Genomic DNA, 14,322 nt, shown 5'->3' with positions numbered 1-14,322 from the left:
TTTGTCTTACATCCTGCTTTCCCAGTGTGAGATCCGGGGAGAAGGGAAGGGAAACAGAAACAGCGAGGGATATCAGGAGGAGGGAGAGGACACAAGAGGCAGTCACAGCCCAGTGGAAGGGAAGCAGCGGCTCCCTCTCCTCACTGTCGATCTGAGCGGCTTTCCCGGGCACGCTGGTGAGAAACGCCTGCGTCGTATATCCCCGCAGTCAACAGACATGCTTTAAAACGGAGACTTGCTAACGCACAGCGCTTGAACAGCTCTGCTGGAATGCTCTGGGACGCACTCGCTCAGACACACACACACAAATACACGCACACGCACATTCCGTTGCCCCACGACTAACAGCTAGAGCAGCAGAGGCATTCTGCGGCGCACCTGCTTTTCCTGTCTACGCCAATGAGCTCTCTCTAAATTGACCTTGGTGAGCAGCAGAGCGGCTTGATGCGAGGCTGTCTGAGCTGGAGGACTGAGCAGCAGCAGACCCTCTGAAGGTAGAAGGAGGAGGGAGGGCAAGGGATTATTGAATGACAGAGGTGGGGGGGGATGGAGCAGAGGGGATACAGCTGCTGAATGAGGGACGCGTCAGTCAACGCTAAGGTACGTATTAGGCATGCGCTAAATCCTAGCGCCATTTCCCAGGTTTTGCATAACTATAGCCCCATTAATCTCACGAAGTTTTTGCTTACATTTTGAGTCATGTTTAAAATCCCTAAAGAGAGGAAGAAGCGTGGTGCCACAAGAGTAACTAGGCTTCACAAGGACGAAATAGTGACGTGAAATATGAATGATATTCCAAGAAAGATGTATGGGGTGGCTGGTCTTGGTTCAGTTCGGTTTGCAGTCAGTGACGCATACTTGTTCCCAGGGATCAGCGTAACATACACTGGGGGCAGGTTTGATAAACCTTTCAGTATAAAAAGTACAGGGGCATGACCTTTGTTCGGATATTTAAAATTCCTTCAGTGTCACGTAATACACGTTGTGCTCCACTAACGCTGGCCCTCAGATACTACACAGTACAGCAAAACGAGGTAAACTGGAATATAACAAGGTGTTTACATCAGCATGCACAAGGTCATACTCCTCTACACATATGGACCTAACGGGCACGTACTACTTGTACCACAGTATATCGAAATTCCCCCAAGTCCAAAAATAACTAAGCAAAGCACATAAAGCACAGAGTAGCCTAGCTACCCTGAATCTGATATGAAATCGTAAACCTTCACTCACAAAAATGGGTCGGCTCTATAACAGGAGACAACTCTTAGTCTCATCCTGCTGTCAAGACTCGTGGGTATAATTAATACGGGTACTTTTTTTAATAACCTGGTAACCATAGAAAAGGGGACCTTCAATCTGCAGAGAACCGATACACGGCTCCAATTTAAAATGAAAGTCAAAGGTTATCTATTAAAAGTAGGACGTAATGACACGGCAAGAAAGAGATCAGATGTCGGCCGCATGTTTTCGACACGTTATTTGATCTTTCACCCCTACACGCGAGATGAGAAGAATGCGACGACCGCGACTCCACCCTCTCACTTCCTGTCCCGCACCAAATACCTTCCCCGTGTGGGACGGCGCGAGGGGAACCACATGCTTACTCTTGAGCACACAATGGCGGCGCTCGACATACGTAGTTGTGTGTTTTACGCAACATGTTTATTTTATGGAAAATTAACCCTGGGAGACTGATGGGAATAATGATTTTTTCCATAAGAAAATACATTAATTGCCGGAGTATAGAGATGTGGATAGAAGAGGAAAATATGGACGGTTATGGAGGTTAAACTAATGGGGTATATGGTCTGCTGGGATTAAGTAATTATATCAAAACGTTTCATTACATTACATTACAGTCATTTAGCCGACGCTTTTATCCAAAGCGACTTACAATAAGTGCATTTATTGACTCTGACCATCTAGGGGTTGTTTTTGTTTTTTCCCCTCACATGACTGACCATTCATGGGTTGTTTTTTTTCAATGTACATCTATGCACATCAGCAGATTGGCTACATTTATGCACAGGGACCATTCCACACATAAATTGCATACATTGTATATTACATGGTAGATAGTGCTCATTATCCTCTCAGGTAAATGATTGCTATGTCTCTGTGATGTCCTGAATCTGAATTACGTACATGGTCTTTTAGAGTGTGGCACATCAGCACGCATAGACTTAAAAAGGATGCGAGGATGAGTAGAAAAGCAGAAACAGGTGCTCACATAGAGCCCTAAAGGCAACACGTGAAGCCTTTCTATGTGGAATGAAAAGTCTTTGGCAACAGGCACTATAGAGACTGTAAATTAGTATATTTAGCCAGCATACAAGGGACCAAATCCTTAAATCATTTTATTAGATTGCCTAGAGAGGCGTCATACACTAATGGGGGGAACAACACTTCTTCACTTGTGTTACAGGTTTTACACAGAGTGAATATTGACCATGTAAGCACAGAAAGGCCAAGGATGTGGTTTCCATAGATAATGTATTATATACTTCCCTCCCCTCAAACGATAAATCCAAATGATTTGTGACCCGGTTACAATACTGAAATCCTTGCACAATCAATTTATTGATGTCATGCTACATTTAGCCTTTGCATATGTCAAAATGCAGGTCTTTGATATTAGCTTCAGTAGGGCCAACCCTTGTATGTTCCCTCAGCCCTGTGGGTTAGCGATCCAACAGGTTAGCTATAAGTTAAGGTTGGGTTAAGGTTAAGTCAGGTTAAGGTAGGTTAGGTTAGATTTAGGCAAATTCAATGAAATAGGGTTGAGGGAACATAGACACACTCCGATTCAGTGTGTGTGTGTGTGCGCGCGCGCGTGAGTGAGTAGGACTGGTGTTTCACGAGAGTCCATCTTTATGTTGCGTTTCTCATTCGCTAATCAATTATTCATTACAGACCTGTGCAAACACAACGACTTACTCACACGTTGGCAATAAAACCCACACTTTTTATGGTTCAAGATGTGTAAGTGTAGGTGCCACGCGCCGAGCAGTGCATTATTCTCGCTGGAAATACATCGCTAAAACAAAACGGGTGGAGAGAAAACACACCTACCAGGTGACACATCCATAACTTACCGGTTTGTATCGTGAGATCATAGTGCGCTTCAGCGGCGGTCAGTGACTCCGAGGCATTCTTCAGGACTCGATGCAATAAATAAATACATAAATAAACTTATTTGTTGCAAAAGCACCCGATTAAACGAGAGACGAGACAAAGACATCGCGTTTCAGCTCCATTTAGATGTAAGAACAACCGGGAAGTTGAAAAAAAGAAAGAAAAAGAAAAGAAAAGTTACCAATGAGGATAATCTCTAATATCCAAATTATACAGCGGACCTCTCGGTTTCCTGGTGGTGGCTGCGGGAGTCCATCACGTAGACAAAACAGTGGGAAATGTCTGAACCGATGTTGAGAAGGCTGATGGATGGATGAATGACCTGCGAGTCCCCAGGGAGCTGTCCGCGGTGCTGATGCCAGGAATGGCGATCACAGAAAAGGCCACCTTTTGAATTTTGCATGAGCCGTCGACTAGTGTAGTAGTGGTAGTAGCCTAGTAGTAGTCATCACGGTCGAAAGCAAAACCGCTCGATACGACCCTTAAACCAACAAGGGACAGCAGTCACGTATGCCACCATGAACTGAATGTGCATGACTGTACTTAGCAATTACATAATGGCTCATGATGGGGCTGCCTGGCTGCGTGCACGAATCCAACGCAATGAACTAGAATGGCTGGATTGCGAGACGCATCGGTGATATTACCATAATATTCAGTATTGAAAAAAATTGCAACGGCATAATCAGTTATCTGCAAGACCCGTAGTGGTGTTATAGAAATAAAAGAGGGTGATAATTATTAGAATTAGCGTTTACCCTCCACAGATCTGTCTGAATTGTTAAAGAAAGAAAAAAGAAAGTAAATAAATTTGTAATGATAGGCTACGTGAACAGTGACGTTCAATTCATTCAAGGGAAGAGGTCTGTTTGAGTGATGGCGATGGCTCTTGTGAGCTGAGAGGAGACAACAGAGGGACACTGTTGCCCCCTGTGGACACGGACAATCGCACAACTGCATCTCCATCATGTGTTTGAACTGAAGGAGTACAATGAATCAATTTTTGAAGATTTAAAAAAATATATAAACACGTTATAGCATTGCAAAGTATGATTGTAATGTGAGAGAGCAGAATATGAGAGCAGAAAATTAATATGGATCACGACCAAATTCTGCAAATGTTAACAACCCCTTTATTGGTCATTGAGAAGGCAGATTACAGAGGGACACGGGTGATTTTGGTGGGTTCTCATTTTACCTGAGGATTTGTTGTAACACTGAAAGAAAAGATACAACATCTGATGGGATTTTTATTTCCTTGGTTACAGATTAGCATGTCGCTATTTCAATGGGAGAGCCTCTGTCTTGCCGGGGAGCTGACAAGGTCCAAAGATTATAGGACACCAGTATATGGATATTAATATACTGTCCTTCAGAAGACTAGGGAATCATAATGGAGAGTAATAGTGGGGATGTATAGCAGGTGTACACTGTCAAGTTCACCGATATTTGACATGTAGCCAAAAGAAAAGACCTCCTCAGTGGATTGCACACCCCAGTCTCAGTCAATGAACATATTAGGCAAGGATCATTTTGTGGTTATTTGTTTAACTAAAGTTTGATCATTGAAGTTTAACTGAGAACCGAGCAGAGTCCTGCAGACTGCAAAGGTGCTTGCTGGTCAGTCTGATTTGTTTGGCAGGCTGTTGGTGAGGTCACTAGAAGAATGTCCTGCAAGAGCAAGAGAAACAAAAAATAATTCAATTTGATAGTCAAAACTACGTTTAGTTCATCAAATGAAACCAACTCATCCTATAGTATTCTAACAACCTAAAGCGGCATAAGGTAACTTTTTGAATTTTAGCAATGTCTTTTATGTCAAATGTTGCAAAGGCAATGGATTGGCTTTTTTTTAAAATTCGTTGCATAGCACAATCATTTACAAGCTGTAGCTCGAAAGACTATTGCAGAAGAAGAAGAGCCAATTTCACAGACAAAGGAAAGTAAAATTTCCATATTTATGTGCGCCATAAAGCATTCCCTATAATTCCTGGGAGGTTTCATGTCTGCTGGCAGACAGATTGCAGAGCGAAAACATCACATCTAGAGAAATTATCTGAATGGCAACTGTTATTCTCCCACAAACATCACACTATGCAACCAAAATTACTTTAATGACATGCTAAAGCTAGAGTTACCAAGTGTCACTTTAAGTTGCATAAATTACACATTTATGGGGCTCACTGCACTTCACTGCCAGTCCAAAATGCATGCAGAATGGCTGTTCAGGGTCTGAGGTGGAGCCAAGGATTTCTACTCAATAATTTAAAAAGAAATGTAATAACAACCTCTTGAGCCTGTGTGAATTTTATTAAGCGAACCTTGAAAAGAATTATGACACAATGACTGCTCTGCCTGCAAAATTATGGACTGGATTTTGTAAACAGTCAATTAATATCTATAGTGTATTATGGGGCTTTTTATAAAATATATTATGTAATGTAATATAGTAGATAATTGTATAATCATATATGTATGTATGTATGTATGTATGTATGTATGTATGTATGTATGTATGTATGTATGTATGTATGTATGTATATAACATAATAATAATAATATGTGTGTATGCTATATATATATATAAACATGGATACAGGAAAAACGTTTTAATGAATTACTGCAATGCATTAAAACTTTTTTCCTGTATCCGTGTTGATATTCCGCTCCTCATTAGTCGAGCACTTACAACACCATTGACGGTTTCCAGATACAGCGTTTTTTTTCTTCTTCCGGAAACCATCAATGGTGTTGATAAAAGTGCTCAACAAATGAGGAGCGAAATATTAAGACAGATGTAGGGAGAAAAGAACTTTTAATTCGCAGCAGTACAAGCCTGTTTCGTGCGTCACGCACTCATCAGCTGCCAAGTTGGCTATCTGATGAGTGCATGACGCACAAAACAAGCTTGTCTTGTACTGCTATAATTTAAAGTTTTTTTCCTTACATCTATCTTTATATATATATATATATATATATATAATATAGTATGTGGTATGTGATATATGCATATAATATATAATAATATGATGCATAACATATATAATCTACAAATAAATAATATAGTATATGATATATTACATAACATATTTGGTTTGACATCGTTTGACATGTATGGAGGTGTGTTATATTTGTTCTTTTGCTCTCCTTATGTTATTGCTCTTGTTAGTTATGTTTTTGTAGTGTCTTGTAAGCCCATGTGGGCTGGGCACCTTTTGGTGCATGACACTTAAATATAAATTGCTTGCTTACTGCAGTATTCACTGGTGCAAATGAAAACTTGTCACCATGATAGCAGTTACTGTGGCAGAGTAGAAATCGTATAGCTCACTACAGTATCACTCTTCTACTGCTGTCTCTATCCATCAAAACACTTAACAGCCCCTTGGAACAACATCAATCAGCACAACTGCAGAAGTCTGGCAGGACTCTAGTCTGCATTTATGAATGCCCATGACCCAATGACCCAGAGCCATTCCACAGAGACCATGCATCTACATATTTGTATATATGTGGCTCACAGTGTCAAGTCTTTTGGCAGATATTCTATCAGTTGGGGTCACTGCTGACTTTAACTGCATATACATTCACTTTAAAGGCCATAAAAGCTCATTATAATAAAACATTTCTTGCGGCAATAAGAGCATTCTGCCTAAAGAGGTTTCTCCAGAGGGTAACCACCGTGGGTTCACTTTTCTTTCTTTCTTTTTCTGGGGGGTGGATTTCCCCCCCTTTTCTCCCCAATTCGATCTGGCCAATTATCCCACTCTTCCAAGCCATCCCGGTCACTGCTCCACCCCCTCTGCCGATCTGGGGAGGGCTGCAGGCTACCACATGCCTGCTCCGATACATGTGGAGTCGCCAGCCGCTTCTTTTCACCTGACAGTGAGGAGTTTCACTAGGGGGACATAGCGCATGGGAGGATCACACTATTCCCCCCAGTCCCCCCCTCCCCCGAACAGGCACCCCGACTGACCAGAGGAGGCACAGTTACCAAGATACATACCCACATCTGGCTTCCCACCCACAGATATGGCCAATTATGTCTGTTGGGACGCCCAACCAAGCCGGAGGTAACATGGGGATACAAACCAGCGATCCCTGTGTTGGTAGACAACAGAATAGTCTGCTACGCTACCCGGACGCCCCATTCACTTTTCTTTCTGACCAATCGAGCTTTTTTTTGCAGTATGGCCAACTCCCAGTCAGAAAAAAACTATGTGAAAGTAAATTAAGTTCTCTTAGGAGTCTTTTTCATTATTCTAATCACTCAATTTCAGGTATGATTCCAAGGAGGGGAATGACCAAGACATACTATAAAACCAGTCAGTTAGTTTGTCATTTCTGATGGACAGAGACTGTCACATGTGTTCACACAAAGGCAAACAATAGAAGGGGGGGCCGAAAAAAAGGCCACAGCAATCATGTCCTCTCAGACGTGCAAGGGAGAGAGAGAAGGGGGTTGGCTGAAGGCTAAGCAGTTTACCAGGGCAATTGCGAGGTAGGAGGGTAGATAGGGTTAGAGCTGGAGTCGGTAGCCATGTCTGTACACTGAGGCACTCCCTTCAAACACCTTTCTGTTCACAGTGGGACTGACTGATGCTGACTTAGGGCTAGACACACGTGCATATTATACACAAACACATGCAAAGTCACGGACACTTAAGACCCATACACTGTGAACTTCTAACAAGGTTTATAGGTTATTTATTCAATTTTTAATGATGATGATCACACAAATGCCCCAAGTTTGTATTTAAGTGGATGGTAAATGCAGTAATAACTATTGACTTTACATATGATGACTGATATATATATATATATATATATATATATATATATATACAATACTTACACCTCATCCTCATATTCCTTCGGAGGGGACACTGCTATCACTAAGTCAATCCAGTCCTAGAGGCGGAAAGAATAGCACTGGTTGTTTCACTTTCAATCTTTTTCACACTGAATTTACATGGAGAGGCTATTGAACCAGCACTCCCACTACTTTATGACGTGAAAGCATGACATTGTTATGGCTACATCAATAAAAGTATGTGTCAGAATACGACAAATAAATAGTAACACCAAGCAATCTATCTGGGGTGATGTTCTAGTATGATCAATAAATCACTATTAAACCACAGGGTAAAGACATATGGTTTGCCATCAGATACATGGGTTAAAGATACAATCCCCAATTGATGCACACAGCTGCTGGCTGCCTAAATTCTGCTGTTGTTTTGGTCAGACTTTGTAAGTGTTGTTCTCTTTACTACTTGTGAAAGAGAAAACCAGCCAGTGCTGCATCGCTTTCAATTTGTTTTGAGGCTTTCTAACAATTAACACATTTTTCCCTCTTTTTCTCCCCAATTGTATCCAGCCAATTACCCCACTCTTCTGAGCATTCTGGTCGCTGCTCCACCCCCTCTGCCAATCCGGAGAGGGTTGCAGACTACCACATGCTTCCTCTGATACACGTGGAGTCGCCGGTTGCTTCTTTTCACCTGACAGTGAGGAGTTTCACCAGGGGGACGTAACGTGTGGGAGGAGCACGCTATTCCCCCCAGTCCCCCCCCCAAACAGGTGCCCCGATTGACCAGAGGAGGCGCTAGTGCAGTGAATAGGACACATACCCACATCCGGCTTCCCACCCGCAGACATGGGCAATTGTGTCTGTAGGGATGCCCGACCAAGCCGGAGGTAACACGGGGATTCGAACCAGGATCCCCGTGTTTGTAGGCAATGGAATAGACTGCTATGCTACCTGGACGCCCCCTTTCGAGGCTTTCTGTCATTTCCATGTCTCAAACAAATACACAATGTTGACCCAGTGGTAAGATACGTCCTGTTTCTTGTTGTCAGTTGAACTCTTGTGTTAGCGCAGTCCTCCACAAAGCCATGCTGGCGCATAGTACCATTACAGGTGGTACCTTTAGAGTTGCACCTGAAGATTGTCTTCTTTGTTTAATCTCCTTGCAGTGGTAACTGCAGTGGTGTTAAAGCACTCTGAAGCCAAGATCTATACAAACTGAAGTCATTGTGGCAGCACCTTCCCCACCACAATACAAATATATAATATCTATATATACTATGGATGAACCAGGGTTTTGATTTTTTTGGGGGGAGGATTTCCCCCCTTTTTTTCTCCCAATTGTATCCGGCCAATTACCCCACTCTTTCGAGCCATCCTAGTTGCTGCTCCGCCTCCTCGGCCAATCCGGAGAAGGCTGCAGACTACTACGTCTCCTCCGATACATGTGGAGTCGCCAGCCGCTTCTTTACACCTGACAGTGAGGAGTTTTGCCAGGGGGACATGGCGCATGGGAGGATCACGCTATTCCCCCCAGTTCCCCTCCCCCCCCAACAGGCACCCCGACTGACCAGAGGAGGCGCTAGTGCAGTGAGCAGGACACATAACCACATCTGGCTTCCCACCCGCAGACACGGCCTATTGTGTCTGTAGGGATGCCTGACCAAGCCGGAGGTAACATGGGGATTCGAACCAACGATCCCCATGTTGGTAGGTAATGGAATAGACCACTATGCTACCCGGATGCAGGGTTTTGCATATTGAAAATGAACCTGTATCTGTTGATGAAGATCCTCTCCAAACTTGGTCGGCCATATTTGCTTGTTACCTACAACAACTTTGCCTCTTGTTACAAGTTACTGCCTTTTTCTATCCTGTTTGGCTGCTGTGCTGAAGATGCAAAATGTTGTGCGCTATATACCATTTTTCTTGGGAAAGTCCTACCCAACAGTAACCAATAAAAGGGACAAGTACAAAAGGATTCATGAATTGGGTATTCATGGATTAGCTATTGTCTTAAGCAATAGAGACACCCAAAAGGACTGCAACTTTAACTTTACATCTAGTTTCTTACCCCTCCACTGTTCCAGGCTTTAGCTAAGGAGTTCTGTCCCTCAGTCAGCGAGGCATTAATAAGGATCTTCCCATTCACAGCCATAACCACATCCCCTGGTACAATGCCACCTAGAAACAAAAACATTTGATTCAATGGCTGAAGCACTTTAATACAATTCCTGTAAAGCCATTTGTGTTTGTTATATTGGTGCAGTGATGTATTTCATAATAAAATGGTGTAACGCGTGGTACATAGACAACAGGACCTTCCATGATCTGCAAAGGGATAGTACGAGATATGTATGCAAAAAATACAGGGACGCTAATAGTCTTGTGATAAGGGAAGCAAAAACAAACACACACACCATAACTATCATAATCAATTTAATGTCTGTTCACAAAACCTTTTAGTGAATTCAGACATGGAACAGTGTCTGGATTCACTAAAACAGTGTTATGAATACCGCATTCTAGATTCACAAAGTCATTACCTAGAATTCGATTCTGCTGAAATAGCCACTAAGGCACATAAATAAATGTGACCTAGTGCAGACAATTTCCACTTTTGCTCAGATAAACATACCCTGTGGTGACTAGAATGATAAACAAGAGCACTTCCATTTTGTTAACTCAGTATGAAGAGAGACAAACATGTCCCACATGCACACACACAATATGTCAGTTTACTTTTGGTTTATAAATCCTTTTAGTGGCCACAGATCCTGGATGAATAATGCAATGAATATTGTATTTATGCTAACTAAACAAGTGCTGCATGGTTAGATTCTGCCTTATCTGCCTAAAACAGGCAGAAAAGGCCTTTAAGACTTTCCACTGGATACTTGGCCTGTCCGCATAAACACACATTTATTGGCTTGGATGTACTCAATTCAACAGTGGACTATAGTCAGACTTCAGTGTATTGCTTGCCCATATCCTTCTAATGGAGATGAATAGTGAATATAAAGCATGACTAATTAATAACTAACCATGCTTGTCTGCAGAGCCCCCCTCATAGACGGCAGATATCACTAGCTTTCCCAAAGGAGAGTCTACACCCCCCTCCAGAGCCAGGTCAAGGTTTCCAACCTTGAAGAAACAGAAAACAAATGCATTGGGTTTTATCATATTATGTAATGTATAACATGATTCATTTTGCAGGTGCATACAGCATACTGCTTATTTCCTATGGAGGAGAGTGAGTTAACAGCGTGTTAGCAGAGAATTCAGAGGACACAGTCATTACCTTTTTGATTCTAAGGAGTCTCACATCTCGCCCAGCTATTTGATCTGAGGTGAACTATTAAGGTGACAAAGGGGGAAGGAGGAAGAAAAAGACAATATCGCTAACAATGGAACAATAGCACAATATAATAATAATATCCATCCATCCATCCACCCATTATCCAAACCGCTTATCCTGCTCTCAGGGTCATGGGGATGCTGGAGCCTATCCCAGCAGTCATTGGGCAGCAGGCAGGGAGACACCCTGGACAGGCCGCCAGGCCATCACAGGGCCCACACCCACACAACACACACAAACACATGTTCACACCTAGGGAAATTTAGTATGGCCGATTCACCTGACCTACATGTCTTTGGACTGTGGGAGGAATTGGATAGTAATAATAATAACAATAATAATAATAATGTTCATCATCATTACATTTACGTAGCGCTTTTCTAGACACCCAAAGCGCTTCACATTGAAGGGGGTAACTCATGTCAACCACCACTAATGTAGCACCCACCTGGGTGATGCATGGCAGCCATTTTGTGCCAGAAACACTCACCACACATCAGCTTGAAGTGGAGAGGGAGGAATCATTGAGCCAGTTACATGGGGGGATGATTAGATGGCCAGATGGTGAGAGCCAGGTTGCGAATTTTGCCAGGACACCGGCGAACCCCCTACTCTTTGCGATAAGTGCCATGGGATTTTTAATGACCACTGTGAGTCAGGACTTCAGTTTAACATCTCATCCAAAGGACAGCATCTCCTACAGTACAGTGTCCCTGTCACTGCACTGGGATTTGATATTTGTTGTTTTTATTAGGACCAGGGGGAAGACTGACCCCTACTGGCCCACCAACACCACTTCCGGCAGCGCCTCAGTTTTCCTGGGAGGTCTCCCATCCAAGTATTAGCCAGGCCCATAGCTGCCTAGCTTCCTTCATTTGGCAGAGCCAGGGTACATGTTGGTAAGGCTGCCGGCAATATGACATGTAATATAACACCAAAAGGGATTGGGCTATACATCAACCGTACAGAGAACTGCTGTGCAAGCGGTTAAAGTAATACTGACATCAAAATCTGAAAATACCTATTGATAGGCTATATTCCGAGTTGGAATGTGACCACGGAGAAATTCAGTGGCCAAAACAACGCGTCTGCGGCTACTCAAGAGAGATCTGTGATTGACTGTAGATGGTGTCCAACGACAAATTGTGCCGGTGGATACGTATACACCAGTCAATTTGCATATAGGGTGTGTCCGTAGCGAGATGCTATAAAACCACGGAGAAGCCGTTCTTTCACCCCCTCCTGCTAGCTACTTGGCTTGAGTTTGTGCTATTTTGCTGAGACTTTATGATCAATCTTGCTACGATGTATTGCTATCTATCGATCTATCTATCTATCTATCTATCTATCTATCTATCTATCTATCTATCTATCTATCTATCTATCTATCTATCTATCTATCTATCTATCTATCTATCAATCATTTATCTATCTATCTAACTAACTAACTAACTAACTAACTAATAGTTATTTGTATCATCGAACATATTATTCACAAAGTTGTATTGCACTGCCGTGCCGTAGGCCTACCAGCATTTTTTTCTATGGCAAGTGACGAGCGGTACCGAGCCCCACCCACGTGAACACCCAGGAAGACAGTAGCCAATAGCTTTGAATTCATAAAACCATGCCTATTTTCGGTTATGATTCATACTCCCAATGTTAAAAAATGTGTTCAGAAAGGGCATGTCAGTCTTTCTTTAAGTTTATACTTAGAAAGAAATTTAAAGTTTAGACCTTCATACATAAGTAAACACAAGTACACAAGTTTACATTTCCCTCAAAGAACTAGCATTAACCAAGAACTGGCAGTTGTGTATCGGTTTAAAGATTCCTAAGTGTCAAAGGTTTGGTCCATAAACTTAATCAAGCTTGCATTGACAAGGTTAGACATACAATACCATTGAGTGGGGATCAAACTCATCCTCGTATTTCTGAAATCCCTGAAAGAGAATCACACAACTGGTTAAAACGGTTCAAAATGTTAATGTTGAGTTAAGAAACAGGAAACAAACAAATCGAATGGAGGTAGTCAGAGCTTTGGAAACAGTATTATCACAGAGAATAGATGGTTAGTTTACTGAGGCTTGCATCTACAGAGCGACACAGTTGGCATCAAATCAGCTTTTGGATATGATGGATATTCAAAGGCTCGATTTCCTTTGACAACCACTTATCTTCTAAAGCTGCGATAGCTCTCTGAATGAAAGAAGAAACCATGCGCAGAATAACAATTATAAACCGAAATAGCAAGGTGACCTTTAAACTATCAATTCTTCTTAGGGCAACTGCATTTCTCTTAATGAAAGAAGTGATTCACAGAGATAAATATACACATAGGCAAATACACACACACACACGCACACGCACACGCACACGCACACACACACACACACACACACACACAGACTATGACTATTCAATCACACAGGGAACTGGGAAAATAAAAAACAAGCTCAGCAGAAAAGACAGAGGTAATCCATCTTGCTAAAAGTGATAGACCCCATTTCCTGCAAAAACATTTAACTATCTAACGAGTCACCGCATTTCCTTTCCAATCTTTGCTCTGATACCATTTCATTTGAAATAAAAAACAATTAATTTGTAATGAGCCTGCTATCTATTGTGGTTTCAGACAGTGGTCTCAGTAAGACTGAATTAGGCTCATTTGGCATTTCTTGCAGAAGACTAGTCCTAATGATACAGATGTCTACTGCCTGTCAGCCCACTAAAGGAATTCAGAAATAATAATTGAATGATCTCAGCGTAAGATCTTCCATCCATCCATTATCCAAGCTGCTTATCCTAATTAGGGTCGCAGGATGCTGGAGCCTATCCCAGCAGTCACTGGGTGGCAGGTGGAGAGACACCCTGGACAGGTCACCAGTCCATCACAGGGCCGACACATTCACACCCAGGGACAATTTAGTATGGCCGATTCACCTGACCTACATGTCTTTGGACTGTGGGAGAACATGCAAGCTTCACACAGAGGATGACCTGGGACGGCCCC

General features: G+C 42.5%; 2 protein-coding genes across 4 annotated transcripts in view; both read right to left on the bottom strand.

Annotated features, from left to right (window-relative positions):
• Positions 1 to 3,368, bottom strand: part of abcc8 (ATP-binding cassette, sub-family C (CFTR/MRP), member 8) — a 132,995-nt gene extending 129,627 nt beyond the window's left edge. For all 3 annotated transcript variants that reach the window (XM_056282625.1, XM_056282626.1, XM_056282627.1), the window contains exon 1: positions 3,102 to 3,368. In XM_056282625.1, the coding sequence (XP_056138600.1) occupies positions 3,102 to 3,122 (21 nt within the window). In that variant the 5' untranslated portion in view covers positions 3,123 to 3,368. The remainder of the gene's footprint in view (positions 1 to 3,101) is intronic.
• Positions 3,369 to 4,259: 891 nt separating this feature from the next.
• ush1c (Usher syndrome 1C) overlaps positions 4,260 to 14,322 on the bottom strand; it is a 39,741-nt gene continuing 29,678 nt past the window's right edge. The window contains exons 15-20 of the mRNA XM_056282629.1: positions 13,211 to 13,252; positions 11,253 to 11,306; positions 10,996 to 11,095; positions 10,026 to 10,135; positions 7,997 to 8,052; positions 4,260 to 4,812 (exon numbers count right to left, since the gene is read on the bottom strand). Of these exons, the coding sequence (XP_056138604.1) occupies positions 4,800 to 4,812; positions 7,997 to 8,052; positions 10,026 to 10,135; positions 10,996 to 11,095; positions 11,253 to 11,306; positions 13,211 to 13,252 (375 nt within the window). The 3' untranslated portion in view covers positions 4,260 to 4,799. The remainder of the gene's footprint in view (positions 4,813 to 7,996; positions 8,053 to 10,025; positions 10,136 to 10,995; positions 11,096 to 11,252; positions 11,307 to 13,210; positions 13,253 to 14,322) is intronic.

Source organism: Lampris incognitus, chromosome 6 (genome assembly GCF_029633865.1).
Source record: "Lampris incognitus isolate fLamInc1 chromosome 6, fLamInc1.hap2, whole genome shotgun sequence".
Lineage (NCBI taxonomy): Eukaryota > Metazoa > Chordata > Actinopteri > Lampriformes > Lampridae > Lampris > Lampris incognitus.
Note: the sequence above shows the minus strand (reverse complement) of the source record. Positions and strands in the feature narration are given on the sequence as shown.